This window comes from Anolis sagrei, chromosome 11 (genome assembly GCF_037176765.1).
Source record: "Anolis sagrei isolate rAnoSag1 chromosome 11, rAnoSag1.mat, whole genome shotgun sequence".
Lineage (NCBI taxonomy): Eukaryota > Metazoa > Chordata > Lepidosauria > Squamata > Dactyloidae > Anolis > Anolis sagrei.
Window position 1 is genome coordinate 25,401,127 of NC_090031.1, and position 26,294 is coordinate 25,427,420.

Here is a 26,294-nt window from a genome sequence, read left to right on the forward strand (position 1 = left end):
GTCCTGGCCCTCTCTGCCGGGGGGGGGGGGGGGGGGGACTATGGGTGCGCCTACACTAGAGGCATAACGCAGCCTGGAATTACTTCAGTGACCACAACTCACCCAATGGGACTCATTCTCTGGACCTTGTACAATTCACATGCCCTCACCTATATTTTATTTATTTATTTATTTATTTACGGTCTGAGACCCCCTAGAAGGGGACTCAGAGCAGCTTACAAGTAATATGTAAATACAATATATTATATTATTATCATAGCACAATATTACTCTACTATTATACAGTAATATTATATATAATATACAATATATAATTATCATATCATATTATTATATTGTATCACATTATAATATTATCAATATTATATGTATATACAATATAGCATATTATATCATCACCATAGCACAATATTAGTATTATATATTACTATATTGTACTATACCATTGTACTGTAATATTATTAGTAATATTACATGTAATATAAAATATAGAATTATAATATATTATTATTATTATTATTTGTAGTAGTAGTATTATACTGTATTACATTATAATATTATCAATATTATATGTAAATACAATATATTATATTATTAGCACAGCACAATATCAGTATTATATATTACTACATTGCATTCTACCATTATACTGTAATATTGTTAGTAATATTACATGTAATATAAAATATAGAATTATAATATATATTATTATTAGTAGTAGTAATAGTATTATATTGTATTATATTTTATTATCAATATTATATGTAAATACAATATATTATATTATTAGCACAGCACAATATCAGTATTATATATTACTACATTGCACTATAACATTATACTGTAATATTGTTAGTAATATTACATGTAATATAAAATATAGAATTATATTATTATTATTATTAGTAATAATAGTATTATATTGTATTATATTATATTATTATCAATATTATATGTAAGTACAATATATTATATTATTAGCACAGCACAATATTAGTATTATATATTACTATATTGCACTATAACATTATTCTGTAATATTATTAGTAATATTACATGTAATATAAAATATATAATTATAATATATTATTATTATTAATAGTATTATATTTATTGTATTATATTATTATCAATATTATATGTAAATACAATATATTATAATATTAGCACAGCACAATATTGGTATTATATATTACTATATTGCACTCTACCATTATACTGTAATATTGTTAGTAATATTACATGTAATATAAAATATATAATTATATACTTATATTTATAATTATATATATTATCCAGTCCAACCCCATTCTGTTACGAAGCAGGAAAAAAAAATACCAGGAAGCAGATCTTGGTGGTTTCGTCCAGGCCTTCCAGCGGGTCGAGGCGGCCCTGCGTGGCACCCGCAGGCGCCGCAGTGGTGGCCTGGTCCTGATCCTGCTCCGGATCCGGCTCTTCCTCCTTACGTTCTGCCAGGGAACCCGCCTCTTTTTTGCAGGAGTAGAGCATCAGTGACAAGATCTGCGAGAGGACAACAACAGAGAGAACACGTCATCTCTCTCTCATGGGCATGATTGGGCACGCTCTTAGAATGGGGTCCGTATTGCCTGGGCAACATCCTTGCAGAATATAGGTTGCTTACTTGTAACCGTATTTCCGAGTGGTCACCTGTGAATTCGCACTGAAGATGACGAAAAATGAGAAATTCCTAGCTGCTGCAATGGCTGCGGATGAAAAGATCTGCGGCAGTAGCCCCTCCCACTGGCTATATATACTCTCAAGGGGAGAGTGGGCGGGGCTACCGCCTAATAAATTTTCTAGAAGATTCCAAACTGTCTGCACAGGTGCAGGAAAAACCATATGTGCGATTCACAGAGACCACGATGAGGAACCACCGATTCTCTCACACCAGAAGCGACTTGCAGTTTCTCAAGTCGTTCCTGACACGAATAAATCACTAAATAAATAAATAAATAGGACAGACCCTTCATAGGTGCAGATCGAGAGAGACGCCCAACTCTCCACCTGGGTTACACTGCAGCTGGGAAGCCAGAAACCCTTCGGCTTACCTCCAAGTCCCGGAGAAGCCAGGTCTTGCTGAAGCCGGTGCCTTTGCTGCATTTCTTCACCAACAGTTTCAGCAAACCCGTCTGGAGAAAAGCTGTTCGTATTTCTTCAAAGGCAGGGGTCTGTCAGGAAGAAGGAAGGCGGTGCAAGTTACAGCCCAAAGAGCCCAATGTTCGCATCCAGTGGCTGGATGACTATTACTATTATTATTACTATTATTACTACTATTATTATTATTACTACTACTACTACTACTACTATTATTATTATTATTGTGCTATGCTAATAATATAATATATTGCATGTATGTATGTATGTATGTATGTATGTATATGTATATATGTATATGTGTGTGTGTGTGTGTGTATATATCTTGTAAGCCACTCTGAGTCCCATATAAATATCATAAATATTTATTTATTTTTTCTTTTTAAGTCCCTTCCGCTGTGTTTTTCAGCATTTTATGAGTGATGGTCACTTGTTGGCCTGAGAGGTGTCTTGTGTCTAAATTTGGTGTCAATTCACCCAGTGGTTTTTGAGTTATGTTAATCCCACAATCAAACATTACATTTTTATTTATACAGATTGTTGTTATTATTCTGCTCTTTATTGTAACTTTTATTATACTTATTATGCCCCGCTTTACATCCCGATTGTACAATTCTGTGTCTCTCTAACCTAGAATTAAGTTGTGCTGACATTCTGGTGTCTCAGTGCAAACTGTAGTAGGAAGATGCTGCACAAACCAACCCTCCGATGTCCTTAGAAACTCCAGACCCTGCGAGAACCTTTAATTCCTGCTTCCCTTCTAGAGAGGCAGGGAATCTTATTGAGTTGTGGACGCACACCTTGAAAAATCTATCCGTCCAGCTATAAGTGTTTGCAAGCAACTTCTGCAGAATCGTGAAGGGGTTTGTTTCGGTTTTGCCAGAATGTGTTGAAGGGAGCCCCTCCCTTGTATTGGTGAACGTCTTGGCCGAAGCCGCGTACCTTCAGTGCCTTGTAAAGGCCTTTCAGGACCAGGGACAGGACCCAGGTGGCCTCCACCGCCTCCGGGGAGCCACTGTCCACACCACTCTGGAGAAGGTGGCAAGCGATGAACACGAAGTGCGGGATGTACGGCCGCAGGAGGAGGCCCTCGGGGTTGCCGCCGTTCCCGTTGCGGTCATCTCGGCCACAAGGCTGAACCAGTTGGAGGTCCTTCACTGGGCGGAAACAGGGAAGACACGGCCATGGTTTGAGTCGCAATCTAGGCTCTGCTTCACTGGCTTGATTTTGTGTCAAGGGACAGCAAAAATCATGCAGACACGCCCCCAGTAGGGGGAGGGGATTGGCTCAGGTTGATGGGCGTTGTAGTCCCAATAGTTTCTCAACCTTTTGGTGTGGCATATATACTCGTCGCAACCAACTTTAAATACTAGACCGGGGAGGGGGGGATGATGAAGGACGATGGGAGTTGTAGTCCAATAGCTTCTCAAGCTTTTGGCTAAAATCAAGCATGGCGTACATACTCGTCACAAACAACTTTAAATACTGAACGGGTGTGTGAGTGTGTGTTGGGGGAAATGACATAGCATGATGGGAGTTGTAGTCTTAATAGCTTCTCAACCTTTTGACTAAAATCAAGCATGGCGTACATACCCGTCACAAACAACTTTAAATACTGGATGGGTGTGTGAGTGTGTGTTGGGGGAAATGACATAGGATGATGGGAGTTGTAGTCTCAATAGCTTCTCAACCTTTTGGCTAAAATCAAACGTGGTTTACATACTCGCCAAAACCAACTTTAAGTTCTGGATGGGGGTGTGGGTGGGTGGGGCAAATGACAGGATGATGGGAGTTGTAGTCCGCCCATACCCAGAGACCTCCCACCTGGAAAGAGGGATGATGGGACCACTCGACATTCCAAATGTGGGAAGCCAGGGTCAGGGGCGGAAGGGAGGGGTCCCACCTGCTTTCCGCTTCCGCGTTTTGACATCCACGACCACCGCCCTGTCCTTCTCCGCAAAGTGCTTGAGGACGACCACGTCATGTGCCTCGTTGGCCACGTCCACATACGCAGCCCGGCTTCCCGTGCACAGGACCTGGTGTCGCGGAATGAAAGAAAACACGGTCGATCCGCGCCGATGCGCAGCGCACATCTCTAGCCCCTTAAATCTGATCTAGCCTTGCAAATTTTTTCTTTCCCCAAATCCCTTCACTCTTTCTCACTCACCTCTGGGAAGCCGACAAGCACCAGCAAGGCAAAGAGGTTGGTGTGCTTCAGCTGGAAGGGAAGCTGCTTCACACAGTGCTCCGTGAAGGCCGAGACCACGCTGTGCCACTGCGGGAAGGCGCTCAGGGCACCCAAGGCCTCGGCCAGGATGCAGGCCCAGTCCAGGCCCAGGCGACTGCAAGCGCATAGGCAGAGCATACGCGTCACAAGAGGAACCATCATAGAATAGTATACACCTTTAGAGATACATTTACAGGCAGCCCCTGAGTTACAGACACCCCACTCCCTTACAAGCAACTCCCAGTTCAGAACAATGGGGCTGAGACCACACGACGGGAGAGGAATCTCATATGATGTATCATTAGTACTATAGTATTTTTATTATCTCCAGCAAAGGATCACCGCCTTGTCGGGGCGCTGGAGCTTGAGCACCTCAATGATGTCATGAGCGAAACCGTGAAGGGACACCCAAGACGGGACGGTTGTGGCAGAGAGGTCAGACCAAGCATGATCCCTGGGGAAGGCAATGGCAAACCACTCCAGTATCCTTGACAAGAAAACACAAAAATATGGAAAACACAAGAATGGCCATCAGACTGGAAAAAATCAACGTATATCCCCATACCAAAAAAGGGAAATGCGAAAGACTGCTCAAAATTCCGTACAGTGGCCCTTATTTCTCATGCCAGTAAGGGAATGCTCAAGATCCTGCAAGGAAGACTCCAGCAATACATGGAGCGAGAGTTGCCAGATGTTCAAGCTGGGTTTAGGAAAGGCAGAGGAACGAGAGACCAGATTGCCAATATCCGCTGGATAATGGAGAAAGGCAGGGAGTTTCAGAAAAACATCTACTTCTGCTTCATTGACTATTCTAAAGCCTTTGACTGTGTGGATCATAATAAACTGTGGCAAGTTCTTAGTGGGATGGGCATCCCAAGTCACCTTGTCTCTCTCCTGAGGAATCTGTACAAGGACCAAGTAGCAACAGTCAGAACTGACCACGGAACAACAGACTGGTTCAAGATTGGGAAAGGCGTATGGCAAGGCTGCATCCTCTCACCCAACCTCTTTAACTTGTATGCAGAACACATCATGCGATGTGCGGGGCTGGATGAATGCAAAGCTGGGGTGAAAATTGCTGGAAGAAACATTAACAACCTCAGATATGCAGATGACACCACTCTGATGGCCGAAAGCGAGGAGGAGCTGAGGAGCCTTCTAATCAAGGTGAAAGAAGAAAGCGCAAAAGCCGGGTTGCAGCTAAACGTCAAAAAAACCAAGATTATGGCAACAAGAATGATTGACAACTGGAAAATAGAGGGAGAAACCGTGGAGGCCGTGACAGACTTTGTATTTCTAGGTGCAAAGATTACTGCAGATGCAGACTGTGGCCAGGAAATCAGAAGACGCTTCCTTCTTGGGAGGAGAGCAATGTCCAGTCTCGATAAAATAGTAAAGAGTAGAGACATCAGACTGGCAACAAAGATCCGCCTAGTCAAAGCCATGGTATTCCCTGTAGTCACCTACGGATGTGAGAGCTGGACCTTAGGGAAGGCTGAGCGAAGGAAGATCGATGCTTTTGAGCTGTGGTGTTGGAGGAAAGTTCTGAGAGTGCCTTGGACTGCGAGAAGATCCAACCAGTCCATCCTCCAGGAAATAAAGCCCGACTGCTCACTGGAGGGAAAGATACTAGAGACAAAGTTGAAGTACTTTGGCCACATCATGAGGAGACAGGAAAGCCTAGAGAAGACAATGATGCTGGGGAAAGTGGAAGGCAAAAGGAAGAGGGGCCGACCAAGGGCAAGATGGATGGATGGCATCCTTGAAGTGACCGGACTGACCTTGAGGGAGCTGGGGGTGGTAACGGCCGACAGGGAGCTTTGGCGTGGGCTGGTCCATGAGGTCACGAAGAGTCGGAGACGACTGAACGAATGAACAACAACAACAATTTTTATTATTATTATTATTATTATATACAGGTTGCCCCCAGGTTACAAACACGTAACTCATAGCTAAATACGAGGCTGACAGCACAGGAAGGGAGAGGAATCTCATATTATTATTATTATTATTATATTATAATATATTATTAGTATTATTATTTTATATATTTACAGGCTGCTCTCAGGTTACAAATACCTAACTCATAGCTAAATATGGGGATGAGCACAGGAGGGGAGAGAAATCTCTTTTTTTTTATTATTATTATACTATAATATATTATTAGTATTATTATTTTATACACACACACACACACATACATACAGGCTGCCCCCAGGTTACAAACACCTAAACAAAGGGGTTAGAGCACAGGAAGGGAGAGGAATCTCATATTATTATGATATATATATATATATATATATATATACACACACACACACACACACACATACATACACAAGCTGCTCCGAGTTACAAACATCTAACTCATAGCTAAAAACAGGGCTGAGAGCATAGGAAGGGAGAGGAATCATTATTATTATTATTATTATTATTATTATTATTATTTTACTGACACAAAAACACAGTATGTCACAGCAAAAAAGATCTATATGTGGGGCTGAGAGCACAGGAGGGGAGAGGAATCTCTTATTATTATTATTATACTATAATATATTATTAGTATTATTATTTTATATATATACAGGCTGCCCCAGGTTACAAACACCTAACTCATAGCCAAATAAGGGGGTTAGAGCTCAGGAAGGGAGAGGAATCTCTTATTATTATTATTATTATTATTATTATTATTATTATTATTATTATATATACATATACACACACACACAAGCTGCCCCAAGTAACAAACATCTAACTCAGTTCTTGTGGGTTTTTTCGGGCTATATGGCCATGTTCTAGAGGCATTTCTCCTGACGTTTCGCCTGCATCTATGGCAGGCATCCTCAGAGGTAGAGGTCTGTTGGAATTAGGACAATGGGTTTATATATCTGTGGAATGGCTGGGGTGGGGCAAGGAGCTCTTCCCTGCTGCAGTTAGGTGTGAAGTTTAGCTAATCACCTTCATTAGCATTTGAAGGCCTGCCTGAACCTGGGAAAATCTGTTGCTGGGAGGTGTTAATCTGTGCCTGGTTTCTTCCTCTCTGTTGTTTAGCTGTTATAATTTTAGAGTTCTTTAATACTGGTAGCCAGATTTTGTTCATTTTCATGGTCTCTTCCTTTCTGTTGAAATTGTCCACATGCTTGTGGATTTCAATGGCTTCTCTGTGTAGTCTGACATGGTGGTTGTTTGTGTGGTCCAGCATTTCTGTGTTCTCAAATAATATGCTGTGTCCAGGCTGGTTCATCAGGTGCTCTGCTATGGCTGACTTCTCTGGTTGAAGTAGTCTGCAGTGCCTTTCATGTTCTTTGATGCTAAACTTCACACCTAACTGCAGCAGGGAAGAGCTCCTTGCCCCACCCCAGCCATTCCACAGATATATAAACCCATTGTCCTAATTCCAACAGACCTCTACCTCTGAGGATGCCTGCCATAGATGCAGGCGAAACGTCAGGAGAAATGCCTCTAGAACATGGCCATATAGCCCGAAAAAACCCACAAGAACTGAGTGATTCCGGCCATGAAAGCCTTCGACAATACATAAAACATCTAACTCATAGCTAAAAATGGGGCTGAGACCATAGGAAAAGAGGAATCTCATATTATTATTATTATTATTATTATTATTATTATTATTTTATTTTACTGATACAAAAACCCAGTATGTCACAGCAAACAAGATCTATATGCTCGATTTCGTATCACAAAATCACAAGTTGAACACTTCTGAAGCGTCTAGGACTGTGTGATTATTATTATTATTATTATTATTATTATTACTACTACTACTACTACTATTATGATATACAGGTTGCCCCCAGGTTACAAACATCTAACTCATAGCTAAAAACAGGACTGAGAACACAGGAAGGGAGAGTAACCTCTTCCTCAGAAGGAAGGGAAATGCACTCTGGGAAAAGTTATGATCAAGGGGAAAAAGGGGCTCCCATGAAACTCTCGTACTGATCCTTGTTTCCACAGGTCTCTTCCAACTCTAGGATTATAGGATTCCAATACCCTTTCCCCATGTTTTGATGACATAACCAATTAGTAAATGCCCCTGCCAACCCAGAAGCAGACAAACAAACATCCCAGCGTGACCGAGCTCTGCTCCGAGAGGGGTGGGTACCTTTCCAAGCAGGCGGCTCCCAGGCTGAAGAGCAGGTGGGTGGTCTTCCAGCCTTGGGGGGCTGCCGAGGTGCCCTCTCCGCCGGCCACCAAGGGGCCCTGCTTGGCTGAGAAGACCTTGCCCAGCGCCGCATCCACCTCAGCTGGGGGCAGCCTCCGGATGACCTGCCCCAGCAGCCCCAGCGCCAGGTGGTAGGCCTCGTTCAGTCGCCCCGCGTTGGAGATCACCTCCTGGAATAGGAGTGGCAGGACCCGGTCCAGGCCGGGCAGAGGTGTCGCCAGGCCCTGCAAAGAGAAGGAAGGACATCATTCCACAGATATATTAACCTCACTAGCCTAGTTTCCAACAGATGCCTCAACCTCTGACACCTCCCAAGAAAAGGATTTCCCTAGGCTTTGAAGCTGCAAGGCTTTTCAGTGCTAATCAGTGGCCATTGGTAACATTCACATTTCTCTCCAACAGACAAGAGTTCTTTCTCCCACTCTGGACATTCCACAGACATATAAACCCAATTTTCCTAGCTTCCAACAGACCTCACAATCTCTGAGGATGCCTACCAGAGATGTGGGTGAAATGTCAGGAGAGAATGCTTCGGGAACATGACCATATAGCACGAAAAACCTACAGCGACCCAGTGAAACTCCAGTCTACTACTACTACTACTACTATTATTACTATTATTATTATTTCTTATCCGCCTCTCCTCATAGTTGGAAGTGGGTCACAGCACACTCTATTATTATTATTATTATTATTATTATTATTATTATTTTCAACTGGCATTAAAAATTGTCAGATTTTTGTCCATAAAATGCAGTTGCACTCATCATGGGAGAGTCATAGCATCCGAGAATCGGGAGAGACACCAAGGGCCCCCCACCCAACCCCCTTCTTTGGACCTCTACCTTCAAACAGTAGCAATCACCCAACCTGAGCAGAAAGATAACACCTGAGTCGAAAGCCTCCAGATATTTTTGGGATTTGACTCCTGACATTCTCTGTCATGCTGGGAATTGTTATCCAACGTAATTGGGAGCAGTGCTGTGATTCCCCCCCCCTGCCCCCCCCCCCCCCGGGTTGCAGAGCACTCCTTACTGGTTTCAAGCGAGGCAACATGGCCGCCAAGAGGCCCAGGATCCTCTTCTGGGAGCACTCGGCAAACAGGGCCTCTTGGACGGGCGCCGCTTGGTTCAGAGGCCAATCGTCAGCGCCTAAAACACAGGAAAGAAATAGGTTGACCACCGCTTCCGACTACTTCCTGTGAGAAGAACGCTTTCTGAATTAGGGACAAAGACGGACACAACGGTCCCTTGTTTGTCTGGAGGTTCTACCAGCCGAATCGACCTTGGCGATCAAGGGGGTGGCAAATCTCGCAGCCAGATGGCCCTCACATCCAACAGCCACTTGGACTTCCATGGAGAAACTAGGAAGTCACCTTGACCGGGAGGCTGGGAATCAGAACGAGGCACGGCGGGCTCCCTCTCAGGCAGGTCAGCCTTCTTCTTCTTGGGCGGAAGTCCATTGGAAGCGTTGCTCGGCTCTTGTTCGTTGTTTGCGATGCCCGGGATTTCTTTTCCATTTCCCTGAGAAGGAAGGAAGGAAGGAAAGAAGGCCCAAAGTTGCAACCAAATTATTCAGAGGCATTGGATGTACAAGCATTTCTATTCCTAAGCACAGGCCGTCCACAAGTCACAGACAAAATCAGTTCTCTAGGTTTGTTCTTAAGTTAAATTGGTATGTAAGTTGGAACAAGTTAGAGTAAGTTGGAGACCAGGCTGTGGTGCACCTAGTGAGTAGCCAGCTGCATTGAATCACTACTGACTGAGAGGTCATGAGTTCAAAGCCAGCCCGGGTTGGAGTGAGCTCCTGACCATTAATAGTCTAGCTTGCTGTTGACCTTTGCAACCCAAAAGACAGTTGCATCTGTCAAGAAGAAAATTTAGGTTCTCTCTCTCTCTCTCTCTCTCTCTCTCTCTATATATATATATATATATATAATATCCTAAATTTCCTACTTGAAATTTAGGTACAATATATACCAAAATTGTATATGTGTATGGGTTTGCGCATGTATCAGTGTTTTGTTTTGTTTTTAAATGGCTTTTTAGTCACTCCCGCTGTGTTTTTTCAGTGTTTTTATGAGTGATGGTCACTTGTTGGCCTGAGAGGTGTCTTGTGTCCAAATCTGGTGTCAATTTGTCCAATGGTTTTTGAGTTATGTTAATCCCACAAACTAACATTACATTTATATGTATATATACACATTAGTCGTCCCCTGCCATGCGTTGCTGTGGCCCAGTCTGTGTATATGTGCTTAGTGTGTGAATATATTTGTGTATATGTATATATGGACACTCATTGGCCTGATACGTGAATTGTGTCCAAATTTGGTGTCAATGCGTCCAGTGGTTTTTGAGTTATGTTAATCCCACAAACGGAGCCCCCGGTGGCGCAGTGGGTTAAAGCGCTGAGCTGCTGAGCTTGTTGATCGAAAGGTCGCAGGTTCGATTCCGGGGAGCGGCGTGAGCTTCCGCTGTCAGCCCTAGCTTCTGCCAACCTAGCAGTTCGAAAACATGCAAATGTGAGTAGATCAATAGGTACCGCTCCGGCGGGAAGGTAAGGGCGCTCCATGCAGTCATGCCGGCCACATGACCTTGGAGGTGCCTATGGACAACGCCGGCTCTTCGGCTTAGAAATGGAGATGAGCACCACACCCCAGAGTCGGACACGACTGGACTTAATGTCAGGGGACTATCTTTACCTTTACCTTAATCCCACAAACGAACATTACATTTTAATTTATATAGATCTGTATATTTGCCAACACGGCCAGATATGAATAGAGCCTGCAAGCCTAACAATTCACACACTGTATATATTGATAAAAGGAGTTCGGTCAGTCAAAAACCATCTATTTGTTTGTAGTACATGTGTAAGTGGCCTGCTTGTAACTCTGGGATGGCCTGTAATCTTTTCTTTCCTTGCTACGGTCATTCAGAGCCAGAAGGGAGGTCCAGCCAGGCGCTCTGTCACAGGACTTACGTTGCAATGGGCGAAAGGCACAGGCGTCGCCAGAAGGCTTCCCGCCACTTCCTCCTTTGCAAAGTGTTGCGTTGCAGCATCTGCAGAAGCATCAAGCGATGGGGCTGCGTTTTCGGCAAAGGATTCACCATCCGGCAACATGGAGAGCAAGGCCAGGCCTTTCAGACCTGCGCATATGGGGAAAAGCACAAAACCTTGAAGGAAAAGGGACATCCTTTGTACAGAGTAATGGTGCAATATGATGGCGCCCCCTAGAGATGCATCATGGCATGACCAAGGGAATTGTTACTATTCATGATAATAATAATAATAAATTAAGGAATCAGGAAAAGAGATTCCACCTAAATAGTAGGGAAAATCTTTCCGCTGTTGGGAAGAGGCTGCCACAGAGTTTGGCGGAGCCGCCTTCTCTGGAAGGTTTTAAGCCGAGTACACATGGCCACCTGTTGGGAGGGATCGGGAGGTGCCTTCCTTTATGGCAGAAGGGGGTTGGATTGGATGGGGTCACGCCCAACCCTATGAGAACAATACTAATATGAATACCAACAAATGATAACACTGGGTAACAATCTAATAGGAATTCTTGCATGGCAGAATAAATAATAATAATAATAATAATGCAATATAATAATTATATATTTTATATTACATGTAATATTACTAATTATATTACAGTACAGTACAATATAGTAATATATAATACTAATATTGTGTGTGCTAATAATATAATATATTGTATACATATATAATATTGATATTATTATAATGTAATACAATACTAATAATAATACAATATAATAATATATTACATGTAATATTACTAATAGCATTGCAGTATAGTGCTGTAGTACAATATAGTAATATATAATACTAATATTGTGTCTGCTAATGATATAATATATTGTATATATATATAATATTGATATTATCATAATTAGTACAATGTAATACTAATAATAATGCAATATAATAATTATATATTTATATAATTATATATTTCATATTACATGTCATATTATTAATAATATTTCAGTATAGTGGTATACTACTATATAGTACTAATATTGTGTGTGATAATATAATATATTGTATACACATATAATGTTGATATTATAATGTAATACAATATTATACTACTAATAATACAATATAATAATAATATATTTAATAGTACACGTAATATTACTAATAGTATTACAGTATAGTGGTATACTACAATATAATAACATATAATACTAATATTGTATGTGCTAATAATATAATATATTGTATACATATATAATATTGATATTATGATAATTTAATACAATATAATAATAATTATATATGTATATAATTATATATTTCATATTACATGTAATATTACTAATAGTATTACAGTATAGTGGTATACTACTATAAACTAATATATAATACTAATATTGTGTGTATTTATTTATTTATTTGTCATGTCAGGGTAACCAGTCAATTGTATATTACTAATAATATTGCAGTATAGTGCTATAGTACAATATAGTAATATATAATACTAATATTATGTGTGCTAATAATATTTTGTATACACATATAATATTGATAATATTATTATATTATATTATTATATCTGAGCTCAAGTGGCAGTTGAGTTCCCACAGAAGTTGAGGAAGCAAGAAACCATCTTCTCCCTTTGCTTCAAGTAAGCCTTGTCTTAGAGTGCATTAGAAATCTCAGTGTGTGTTTAAGACTAGCTGCTCTGAGTGTTTGTTTTGTTTGGGAGGTCAGGCTAAATTCTTCAGCCAGCAGTGATCGACAGTTTCAGGGCTGGGTGGCCCTTGGGATCCATTCCAACTCTAGCGTTCTATGATACCTAGACAGACCTCGACAGATCCCAATAAGACCCAGGCAGACACCAGGGGCTGCACTGGGGGCCCTTGTGGCCCTTGGAGCTACAAGGCTCATCGGAGTCCACCATTACCTTTCCCCTGCTGGACTTTCAGGAGGCAATCCCCAAGGAGCTCCAGGCATTCCTGCTGCAGCGCTCTGGCACAAGCGATGGCCGGTGGGTCAGGGGCCTCTTCACCCTGCTCCTCCGCCTGGGCTCCTCCGCCTCCGGTGGCCAGGTCAGCACTGTAGAGGGCAAGGGCCGAGAAGAGCAGCCAGGAGTAGTTGTGCAGGTAGGGCTGGATGGGCCGGTGGCGCTCACTGGTCCGGACGGTGACCGTGGGGTGCAGTGTGACGCTATGGCTGGGCAGGTGGCTGGTCAAGAGAAAGACGCATCAAGCCCCCGGGCATCCACTCATCCGTATCATCCACCCATACCCACACATAGGCATAGACCTGCTTCCCAAACCTTTTGAGATGCGCCTCTTCCAGTTTTATTGCCAATGTCCACCCTCCAACATCAATCCATCTATCCTCCATTCATTCTCATTTGTCTGGATGTCTATCGTCCATCCATATATCTGAGTGTGACCCAGAGCTATTCAAACATTTCTGGTTGGGGACAGACTCATGAGACATGCTTCACTTAGTGACATGGTCATGCAACTGTCCTCCATCTCCAGATCCATCACCCGTGTATGTACTTCATGCATCCGCTATCATCTATATTTCTTCAAGACCTCCAAACCAGACCCTTATACAATCTTTCCATGTTGGGGACACACTTTTCAGACGTGCATCCCTCTGCTACACAGTCATACCATTTTACTGGCAAATCAGAGGAGGGCGAACCCTTCCCTATGCGATCCAAATCTATGTATCTATGTGTTTGTGGACTGGGTGTGGTACATCTGGTTGGGAGTCGGTTTCATCACAATCACTACTGACTGAAAGGTCATGAGTGCGAAGCCAGCCCAGGTCAGAGTAAGATCCCAACCATTTGTCTAGCTTGCTGTCGACCTTTGCAGCCCGAAAGACAGCAGGAAATTTATGTACCACTTATGGGGGAGGCTAATTCAACAAATTTACAACACCATAAAAATCTCCAGCAGCATGCAAAAGAATGAGGAAGTACTCCATCGGTGTCTCAAGTGGACGGTGAAGCGACAGCTCCCCCGGTGGCCGGAATTCAAAGCATACCCTGATAAAGCTGGAATGTTAAATAGCCTCAGTGTGTCTGTTTATGTTGTGTGTCTATGGCATTGAATGTTTTCCATGTATATGTGTATTGTGATCCGCCCTGAGAAGGGCGGAATATAAATACTGTCAATAAATAAATAAATTTGACAGTTGTTGTTCTCTTCCAGAAACTTTGTTGTTTTTGTTGCGGCCGCAAAGTAGGTTGAATTGGTGGAGACTCATTGTTGAGAGACTCACTGAGAAACTAGAGCCGAAGGTGCGAGAGCCGGGCCTCCCTCCCGCAACCGACTTTCTCCATGTTATTAGGACAGAACCCATGAGAAGGGGGAATACCTGTCGGAGGGCTTCTTAGCGGAGTAGCAGCCAAAGCACAGGTCCAAATCCTGGCACTCGTCGCAATGTGTGCGTCGGCCGACGATGACTCCCCGGCACTGCCCGCAGGTGTAGGCCATGTGCACCATCTCGTGTTGGGCCTCGTGGCCCTCCGGCCGCACTCCGCCTGCAGGAAAGGAAAGGGAGAAGCGCACGCGGTTGCAGGGCTGACCTCACGGCAGGGAAACAGGGCCCCCCCAGTGGCACCCACCCACTCTTTCCAATGGAAGATGTATAGAAATGTGGACTGCTCTAAAAGGGTTGGCTCTGGTGACTTGGTTTCTGTTGAAACACCTCACCACCGGGCTGTAGTGCAGCTAGCTGATAGCCAGCTACATCAAATCACTAGAGGTCATGAGTTCGAAGCCTGACCAGTTTGGAGTGAGCTATTAGTCTAGCTTGCTGTTGACCTATTTATTTATTTACGACATTTATTTGCCACCCTTCTCACCCCGAAGGGGACTCAGAGCGACTTAGATGTCATATGTAAATACAATATATTGTACTAGCTGTCCCCTGCCACACATTGCTGTGGCCCACATGGGGGTTCTGTGTGGGAGGTTTGGCCCAATTCTATCATTGGTGGGGTTCAGAATGCTCTGTGATTGTATGTGAACTATAAATCCCAGCAACTACAACTCCCCAATGTCAAGATTCTATTTCCCCCAAACTTCATCTGTGTTTATATTTGGGCATATTGAGTATTCGTGCCCAGTTTGGTCCAGATCCATCATTGTTTGAGTCCACAGTGATCTCTGGATGTAGGTGAACTACAACTCCAAAACCAAAGGACACTGCCCACCAAACTCTTCCAGTATTTTCTGTTGGTCATGGGAGAACCGTGTGCCAAGTTTGGTTCAATTCCATCATTGGTGGGGTTCAGAATACTCTTTGATTGTAGGTAAATTATAAATCCCAGCAACTACAACTCCCAAATGACAAAATCAATTTTTTTTGAGTGAAGGACATAGATTGGGTTGTTAGGTGTCTTGTGGCCAAATTTGGTGTCAATTGTCCAGTGGTTTTTGAGTTCTGTTAATCCCACAAACGAAAATTACATTTTTATTTTTATTTTATATCTATCTATCTATCTATCTATCTATCTATCTATCTCCCCCCTTTGGGATGCGAAGGGCGGCATATAAATGTTGCAAATCAATCAATCAATCAATCAATCAATTTTTGCATATGACTGTGTTGTGATGTTGGTGTCGTCCCACAAAGGCTGCCCACCCGGCTTACCCAAAAAGCACGTTTTGCAGAGGTCCATGTCGTTGCAGCGCAAGCAGCGGTAGCGGTGCCATGGCGCAATCTCATCGCAGCCATCACAGGAGAAGTCCACGCGCAGCTGGTCGCAGTAGCGGGCGATGAACATGTGCATCTGGAACGGGGAAAACGGACCAGCCAGTGTTGGCGATGGGGCGGCCGAGGGCCTTCCCTTTCTGGCCAGAGCGCCACCCCGTTTCCCCCTCCCGCGCCAACCTTGCGCTGCTTCTCTGTGTCGGCTTGGCCAATCTTGTCGAACCAGATCTCAAAGAGCCCTTCCTGGCACTCGTCCATCCACTCCAAATTCTGCTTGTAGTCGGAAATTTCCTCTTCTTCGCTCCATTGACTATGGGGGGAAAAGGCCGGAAAGCAGAGCTTGAGAAAATCCCAAGGACAGGCCTCCCCGGTTGAAGCTGCAGGAAGCACTGGATTGAGATCCCTTTATCCAGCAGCATGGGGTTCCTTCTAATGGCAATGAACTTGTCTAAATTCCCTAACTGACTCTTTTACACTCATAGAATCCTTGAGCTGGAAGAGACCTTGTGGGCCATCCAGTCCAACCCCATTCTGCCAAGAAGCAGGAAAATCCCCTTCAAAGCACCCCCGACCAATGGCCATCCAACCTCTGTTTGAAAGCCTCCACCACACTTCTGGGCAGAGAGTTCCACTGCTGAACAGCTCTCACAGTCAGGAAGTTCATATGGAATCTCCTTTCTTGTAGTTTGAAGTCATTGTTCCATTGCGTCCTAGTCTTTAGCAGAAAACAAGTTTGCTCCCTCCTTCCTATGACTTCCCCTAACATATTTACATATGACTATTATGTCTCCTCTCTGTCTTCTCTTCTTCAGGCTAAACATGCCCAGCTCTTTAAGCCGCTCCTCATAGGGCTTGTTCTCCAGACCCTAGTCGCCCTCTTCTGGACACATTCCAGCTTGTCAACATCTCACTTCAATTGTGGTGCCCAGAATTAGACACAGTGTGATTCCAGATGTGGTCTAACCAAGGTAGAATAGAGCATGGATAGCATGACTTCCCTGGATCTCGGCACTATACAGGCCAAAATCCCGTTGGCTTTTTTTGCCGCCGCATCTCATTGTTGGCTCATGTTTAACTTGTTGTCCACAAGGACTCCAAGATCTTTTTCACATGTACTGCTCTTGAGCCAGACATCATCCCCTATTCTGTATCTTTGTCACTCTCTTCTTTGTCACTCATCACTCTATTATTATTATCATTAGTAGTAGTAGTAGTGTATCCAGCTTTTTCTCTCTTAAAAAGATACTCCAAGCAGCTTACAGTCAAACATGATGATGATGATCATCATCATCATCAGGAGCCCCCGGTGGCGCAGTGGGTTAAACCCTTGTGCCGGCAAGATGAAAACTGACAGGTTGCAGGTTCGAATCCGGGGAGAGAGCAGATGAGCTCCCTCTGTCAGCTCCAACTCCTCATGCGGGGACATGAGGGAAGCCTCCCAGAAGGATGGTAAAACATCAAAACATCCAGTTGTCCTTGCAGACAGACAATTCTCTCACACCAGAAGCAACTTGTAATTTCTCAAGTCGCTCCTGACACAATCAAAAATTATTATTATTATTATTATTATTTAATACCCCTGCTCCTATGTTGCAATTGAATCCCATTTCATCAAAATTTATTATTTATGTCAGACATGGAGTTGGATAGGATGACCTCTGGGGTCTCTTCCAACTCTGGGATTCTCTTGTATGTATTTTTAAAGAGTCTGCATGGCCATCTGTCAGGATGGCTTTGATGGTGTCTTCCTTTAAGGCAAAACGGGGTTGGACTGGATGGTCCTTGAGGTCTCTTCCAACCCTAGGATTCTATGATACAGGTTTTTAAGCGGAGTCTGGATGTTCATTTGTCAGGAGGATCGGATGGTGTCTTCCTACATCCATGGGGTTGGACTGGATGGCCTCTGGGGGCCTCTTCTGACTCCAGGATTATATTATTCTTATGCACTTGGGCTACAATAATATTACCTGATAGCCTGAAAACAAAATACATTTTGTTGCTGACGAACATACAGATTCAATCAACCCACTCATGGGACTCGCTTTTGCTACTGTGATCAAATTTAATGTGTGGTTTATTTATTTTATTTATTTAATATATATAATTTGAATGAAATTGTAGGAAAGTTGTATGGCTGAGGCCTATATAGCCTGAAAACGGAAGAGTGAATATTGAAACCTGCTAAACTGAACTTCTGGCATGACGAGAGACCACGAGAAACTCTTGGGTTGAAAGCAACATGTTTACACAGTCAAGGACAAGGATTCTTTAAGTTCAGGAGGCAGGCACAAAGCACCTTACTTAAGAAACAATACCAAAATATGTCCAGAACTGACAGAGTCTGCAGGTTTTAGCTGCTAAACACCCTGTCAGTCATTTACCACTTTTTGGGGCAACAATAAAAAGAAATATGCTACGTAAGAGACCTTTTTACTATCCCAAAGTGTGGCAGACAGTAGAGACTTTCTCCAAGAGATGGCGTATCTGCAGAAGGGCAGATTGGCAGGTCACGCGATCTGACCCATGTTTGGTTCTCTTCTCCAGGAGAGGGAATAAGGGATAGTCATGTATGCCTGAAAAGTATCTGTGACCAAGCCCCCCCCCCCCCCCCCAGGAACCAAGAGGGAAGAAACCCCCCTCGGAACGTGGCTTACCGCTGGGCGGTGTCGTGAGAGCCGATGTTCTCCTGGGAGACGGCGAGGAGGAGGCGCGGAAGCTGTATATCAACAAAGAAGGAAAGGTCACTCGGCTCCCAGCCCATGTCCAGGAGGTGGAGGAGGGACGTCTGGACGCAGGACAAGGCCGGGAGCAACAACGATCTGGACAGACAGGGGAGACAAACCAGGGCAGCGCCGTTAGAAAACAAGGGGCTCTTGAAGGCCGCCAAAGGACAACCTGGGGGGGGGGGAGGCTTACAAGGGGAGGGGAGGGCAGCCACACTTTCGGGAAGGTGGGTCTCTTGCGGAGCCACCCGACCCCTCAAGAGATAAGCAAGAGTGCTGCTTTGGGCATGTTCTTTCTTAAGCTGCATTTGTTTGTATTTCAGGACATATATAGCTTCTTGAGGTGAGAAAGCATCAGTGGCACCCCCTTCTCACTCGGATAATCATAATTCTCCCAGGAATTGGTTTCCCTTCCTTCTGAGGGGGAGATTCCTCTCACTTCCCGTGATCTCAGTCCTGTTCTTAGCTATGAGTCATTCCTAACTCAGATGTTTGTAACTCGGAGGCAGCCTGCCTTTGGTTTGACAACAGTGCCTCGGGAAGGGATCTCAGTTTTAGTCAATTACACACTGAACATGGCCAATGCGATCCTAGTCATGACTGATAGATAGCGTAGTGTCTCCTGCACTGTGCTAATAATATAATATAATATAATATAATATAATATAATATAATATAATATAGGCTGCATCCATAGGAGTGTAGAGTCCAGGGAAGTCAAGATTGATAGATAGATAGCTGTACTGTGCTGATAATATAATATATACATATAATATTAATATTATAATGTAATACAATATAATACTAATAATAATACGATATTATAATTATAGTATAATTGTATAGTACAATATACAAATGCCAGCGTGCTTCCCTCCCAATGACTCCATATATAACATATAATACTAATATTGTGCTAAGGTAATAATATAATATATTGTATTTACATCCATACGAGTGTAGAGTCCAGGGAAGTCATAACTGATAGATAGATAGCATAGTGTCTCCTGAACTGTGCTAATAATATAATATAATATAATATAATATAATATAATATAATATAATATAGGCTGCATTCATAGGAGTCCAGGGAAGTCATGATTAATAGATAGAATATAATATAATATATTGTATATACATATAATATTAATATTATAATGTAATACAATATAATACTACTAATAATACGATATTATAATTATATATTTTATATTACATATAATATTACTAATAATATTACAGTATAATTGTATAGTACAATATAGTAATACATAATACTAATATTGCACTAAGGTAATAATATATTGTATTTACATATTACTTGTAAGCCGCTTATTACTTGTAATATTGTATACACATATAATATTGATATTATTATAATGTAATGCAATATAATACTAATAATAATACAATATAATAATTATATAAGTATATGTTTCATATTACATGTAATATTACTAATAATTTTACAGTATAATGGTATAGTACAATATAGTAATAAATAATACTAATATTGTGCTATGGTAATAATATAATATATTGTATTTACATATTACTTCTAAGCCGCTCTGAGTCCCCTTCGGGGTGAGAAGGGTGGCATAGAAATGTTGTAAATAAATCAATAACTAGAGAGAGAGAGTCAATGCAAAAGGGATCTCAGAGTCTTAGCCAACGGTGTGATGCAGCAGCGAAAAAAGGCAATGCAATACTAGGTTGCATCAATAGGAGGACGATGTCTAGGAAAGTCATTTATATATGTGTGTGTGTGTGTGCGCGTGTATGTATGTATGTATGTATATATATATATATATATATATAGTCCATATGAAAGGGATCTTGAAGTCTTAATAAGCGGGACATGGGAGGGATCGGATGGTGTCTTCTCACATGGTAGAAGATGGGTGGACTAGATGGCCCTGGGAGTCTCTTCCAACTCTAGGACTCTGTGATCTGATTAGTCTTGTTTGTGAGAGTTGAGTGGTTCATTATTACTAGTAATAATATTATTACTATTTAATATTAATATGAATAATATTTAATATTAATATTAATATTATTAGTAATATTATTATTACACATATTATTCTTACTCAACCACCCCACTGGCTGTCGTATTTCGAAGTACATATACAACAGCCTAAAATGCCGGTGTGCTTCCCTCCCAATGACTCCATATTGATAGAAAGATCGGAGAAAAAGACCGACAACAGCAATCTATCTCGCATGCTTTGGACGTAAGTGAAGCCCATACTTGTCGTGAATGCTGTCGAATCCTTTCAGGGCGTTGACCAGGAAGAGAAGCAGCTGGTAGTACGACTCCCGTATTTCTCGGTGCAGCTTCGCCCCGCAGCCGTCCAAATGTCCAAGATGGCTGGAAAAGAGGGTGGAATCGTACGTCAAACCACACTGTCGTGCTAAGACCAGCCTAGCCAAAGTTACCATGAATTTTAAACTCCTGTCCTGCACTCCCCGTTGTTGAGATCTCTGTTCTCTGTATTTCCATATACGCATTTCATAGAAATACATTATCATGTATGTATTTTTCATAATGTTTTAAAATGATGTGTTGCGTCTTTTACTGTGTTGTGTCCTGCCTCAAAGAGAGGCAGTTCAGAAGTAAATTATTATTATTATTATTATTATTATTAATAATAATAATAATAATAATGCATAAATCTATATAAATAAAAATGTAATGTTTGTTTGTGGGATTAACAGAACTCAAAAACAACACCAAATTTGGACACAAGACACCTAACAACCCAATGTATGTCCTTCACTAAAAAAATGATTTTGTCATTTGGGAGTTGTAGTTGCTGGGATTTATAGTTCACCTTCAAAGAGAATTCTGAACCCCACCAACGATGGAACTGAAACAAACTTGGCACACAGTTCTCCCATGACCAACAGAAAATACTGCAAGGGTTTGGTGGGCAGTGTCTTTTGGTTTTGGAGTTGTAGTTCACCTACATCCAGAGATCACTGTGGACTCCAACAATGATGGATCTGGACCAAACTCTACACGAATACTCAATATGCCCAAATGTGAACACTGGTGGGGTTTGGGGAAAATAGAATCTTGACATTTGGGAGTTGTAGTTGCTGGGATTTATAGTTCACCTACGATCACGGAGCATTCTGAACCCCACCAATGATAGAATTGGGCCAAACCTCCCACACAGAACCCCCATGTGGGCCACAGCAACGCGTGGCAGGAGACAACTAGTAAATAAATAAAAAGTTACAGAAAAATAATATCAAATTAATATTAATTAATAATATTAATTTAATAATGTAATGTAATGTAACATTATAAATTGATATTAATATTTTTAAAATAATAATAATAATAATAAATAAATAAAAAGTTATAGAATATGAACACATTAAACTACTCTGGGACTTCCGAATTCAGACTGACAAGAATTTTGTAGCACAAGACTCCCGACCTCACAATCGTGTTAAAAAGCCAAGTATGGATTGCTGATGTTGCAATCCCAGGTGATAGAAGAATTGATAAAAAGCAGTACGAGGGCATTATGAGTATTATTTACATTATTATTATTATTATTATTATTATTAATAATAATAAGTAGTAGTAGTAGTGATGGTAGCTTATGGAGTTTCCTGCCACAAAGTGGGAATCGACTTGGGCATTGTTATCATCGTCATCATCATCATCATCAATAATAATAATAATAATAATAATAGGTAGTAATTGTTATTTTAGGGGTTTTCTTCCCCAAGCTGGAATTGATCTGAAGGCATTATCATCATCATCATCATCATCATCATCATCATCAGGAAGAGGAGGGTGACTAAAAGGATCCAAGGTCTGGAGACCATGAATAATCCCTCTGAGGAGCGTCTTAAAAAATTTAGCCTCAGAAGATAAATTTGAAAGGAGACACGATCACCATGCATAAATATGTGAAAGAGTGCCATAAGGAAGAGGGTGAGACTTCCTTTCTGCTGCCCTGGAGACTAGGACTCAATGAAGCCATAGGTTCAAATGGTACGGAAGGACGTTCCAATGAACATTAAGAAGCAATTCCTGACTGTACGAGCTGTTCAACAGTGGAACTCTCTGCCTCAGAGTCTGGTGGAGGCTCTTTTAACCAGAGGCTAGATGGCCATCTGTCGGAGGTGCTTTGATGGCGAGAAAAAGCAGGGGGGAGGAGCCTTACGTGGTGAAGTCTTTCTGGGAGGCGAGGAGCTCCAGCAGGAAGGCGATGCAGGGGGGTGCAAAGCAGTGGGGCCGGCCCAGGGCCTCCAAGCACCGCAGGGTCATCTTCAGGACCTCCAGGACGTTCGTGGCCTGGGCCTTGCGCAGGGCCAGCACTCTCAGCACGCTAAGAAGGAAGGGACACACGTGTCTTAAGGCTTCATGCTCCTTTCCCCACTTCCCCAGGATCATTCAAACATGTCTCTTGCTACACTTTCTAATGCAGAACAGTCCTCTTGATGACCTATTGTAGAATGCTGTATGTACTCAAATCTTTTGGAGCTACATTGGTTAGAACATTGGTTTAAATGTAATGTTTGTAGTTTAAACTGTGTGTGGTGTAGCAATGCATAGAGCTGTACTTGATTCCTAGAGCATAACCTTTGAATGTTCCAGTAATGTGTTTACATTCCAGAAAGATCAGATAGCCATGCGGATTGAGCTTCCAGCGATGTACAGATAGCAAACGGACGTGTGCTCCTGTAAATAGTTTTTAATAATTGCAATAAGAAGATAAGTGCCGCTCCGGCCTTTTGAGCTGACTGAGGTAGCACGCTTCATTATTTACTTTTGTGCCTTTTAGCAGACGTTCAGACATCAATAAATCGACAACACTGCCTCGCCAAAATGAGTTTAACATAACTCAAAAACCACTGGACAAATTGACACGAAATTTGGACACTACACCCCTAACAGACCAATGAGTGACCATCACTCATAACCACCCCCCCCCCAAAAAAAACCAGCTGAAAGAAGGAAGGATGGATAGAAAGAGGGAGGGAAAGGGATAGAAGGAAGGAGGGAAGGAAGCAAAGAGGAAGGTAGGAGAGAAAGAAGGAGGGAAAGAAAAAAAAGGGGGGGAACGCAGAGGTAGAGAAGGAAGGAAGGAGAACAGGAAAGAAAAAAGGGAAGGAAGGAAGGAAGGAAGGAAGGAAAGAAAGAGCGATGGAAGGAAGAAAACAGAGAGCAAAGGAAGGAAGGAAGGAAGGAAGGAAGGAAGGAAGGAAGGAAGGAAGGAAGGAAGGAGAGGAGAGGAGAGAAGAGAAGAAAAGAGGAAAAAGAAGGGAAAGAAAGAGGGGGGAAGGAAGGAAAGAAGGAAAAAAGGAAAGGAAAAAGGGAAGGAAGGAGAGAAGGAAAGAAAGAGGAAGGAAGGAAAGAGAGAAGGAAGGATGGAACCAAAGAGCAAAGGATGGAAGGAAGAAGAGAAGAAAGAAAAGAGAGAAAAAAAGAAGGGAAAGAAAGAGGGGGGGAAGGAAGGAAAGAGGGAGGGAGGGAAGGAAGGAGAGAAAAAGGAAGGTTGCCACAGCAATGTGTGGCGGGTACAGCTAATAATAATAATAATAATAATAATAATAATAATAATATGGTAGTCCCCAAGTTATGAACAAGACATGTCTCTTGTTTGTAACCTGGGGACTGCCTGTACACATATTAAAATTTATTATTATTATTATTATTATTATTATTATTAAAATAGAAACAAACAGAAACAGAGAACACCCTTGAAACTGTGACAGTACACATATTGAGCGAAAGAAACTGTGGGACGGTGGTGCTCCCATGCATTTGTCTTGCATTCGCCTGGGCTTCATTCTGGTGGGAATGAATCAAGCCCAGAGGTGGCAGCAGCTCACCTTTCGTGGGAAAGTGACTGGTCTTTGATGAAGTCCAGGGCATGCTTCAGGATGGGGTCCTTCTCCTTGATGCTGGGCGCTGGCCGGGACTCCTCCATGGAGCGGAAGGAGAGGAGCCGGAGCCTCCCGCGGCTGAAGGGTGGCTTGCGGGTGGGAGTCGAGGGCGGCGAGGAGGGCTCCAAGGGCGAAGGTGGCTGTGGCAGGGGTGTCCCCTTGGCCTCGGGTGCCTCCGTCCCAGGGAAGGGGAAGCCAAGTGGCCCGGAAGGATGTGGTGCCGGAGAAGAGGAGTCTGTTGTTGCGGCCTGGAAGTCGGCCTCCAGGAGGGAGCTGCTCCTGCGCGGCCCCTCCCTCGGGCACGGTACCCCCACCTGCGCCGGCCGCCGTTCAGGAAGGAAGCTCAGCAGCAGGTGGCTCTTCTGGATGCACTGCTGGGCTGCAAGAGGAACATAGCACAAGCACACTTCACAAAATGGATTATCCTTTTTGGATGCACTGCTGGGCTGCAACAGAAAGGCAGCACACATATCACAAACAGTCATACAATGTGCGCTCCCCCATTGTCACTGAGCATCAAACACTGATGTTCGTTGTCACTGAACATTGAGAAAACCAAAGTGCTTTCCATCAGTCACCGGCCAATCCCTCTCCAATGCCAGAAATACAGTTTAATGGTGTAATATTAGAAAATGTTAACAATATCCGCTCGCATGGCAGCCACCTCTCCACAAAATTCAACATTGACACTAAAATACAACACCGCCTGAGCTCTGCGAGTGCAGCATTCTTCCAAATGAAGCAGAGAGTGTTTGAGGACCGGGACATCCATAGGGAGACCAAGGGGCTTGTTTATAAAGCTATTATCCTCTCAACCCTGCTATACGCCTTTGAAACGTGGACTATCTACAGGCATCGCCCTGCAACTCCTGGAACGATTCCATCAGCACTGCCTCTGAAAAATCCTGCAAATCTCTTGGGAAGAAGACAGGCGGGGAAATGTCACCATGCTGGAAGAAAAAGCGAAGACCACCAGCAATAAAGCGATGCTCCAACTCCACTGGACATTGTCCGGTTGCTCGACCACCGTCTCCCAAAGCAGTTACTCTACTCCGAACTCAAGAATGGGAAACGTAATGTTGGTGGGCAGGAAAAGAGATTTAAAGATGGGCTCAAAGCCAACCTCAAAAACTGTGGCATAGACACCAAGAGAGAACTGGGAAGCCCTGGCTCTTGAGCACTCTAACTGGAGGTCAGATGTGACCAGCAGTGCTGAAGAATTCAATGAGGCATGAATGGAAGACGAAAGGGAGAAACATGCCAAGAGGAAGAAGGCGCGTCAAGCCAACTCTGATCGTGACCGCCTTCCATCTGGAAACCGATGTCCTCACTGCGGAAGGGACAACATGTGGGTCAAGAATAGGGCTCCACAGCCTAGACACCACATCTGGAAGACCATCATCCTTGAGCTACA

At 42.9% G+C, this 26,294-nt stretch overlaps 1 protein-coding gene across 1 annotated transcript in view; it reads right to left on the minus strand.

The window, feature by feature from the left end:
- ZZEF1 (zinc finger ZZ-type and EF-hand domain containing 1) overlaps window positions 1-26,294 on the minus strand; it is a 78,439-nt gene that overhangs the window by 11,419 nt on the left and 40,726 nt on the right. Inside the window, exons 29-45 of the mRNA XM_067472053.1 lie at window positions 24,827-25,259; window positions 23,155-23,319; window positions 21,219-21,338; window positions 18,899-19,063; window positions 16,425-16,554; window positions 16,185-16,323; window positions 14,904-15,069; window positions 13,465-13,745; window positions 11,511-11,677; window positions 9,904-10,051; window positions 9,564-9,679; window positions 8,469-8,752; window positions 4,283-4,457; window positions 4,019-4,151; window positions 3,058-3,272; window positions 2,070-2,189; window positions 1,339-1,521 (exon numbers count right to left, since the gene is read on the minus strand). Of these exons, the coding sequence (XP_067328154.1) occupies window positions 1,339-1,521; window positions 2,070-2,189; window positions 3,058-3,272; window positions 4,019-4,151; window positions 4,283-4,457; window positions 8,469-8,752; window positions 9,564-9,679; window positions 9,904-10,051; window positions 11,511-11,677; window positions 13,465-13,745; window positions 14,904-15,069; window positions 16,185-16,323; window positions 16,425-16,554; window positions 18,899-19,063; window positions 21,219-21,338; window positions 23,155-23,319; window positions 24,827-25,259 (3,140 nt within the window). The remainder of the gene's footprint in view (window positions 1-1,338; window positions 1,522-2,069; window positions 2,190-3,057; window positions 3,273-4,018; window positions 4,152-4,282; window positions 4,458-8,468; window positions 8,753-9,563; window positions 9,680-9,903; window positions 10,052-11,510; window positions 11,678-13,464; window positions 13,746-14,903; window positions 15,070-16,184; window positions 16,324-16,424; window positions 16,555-18,898; window positions 19,064-21,218; window positions 21,339-23,154; window positions 23,320-24,826; window positions 25,260-26,294) is intronic.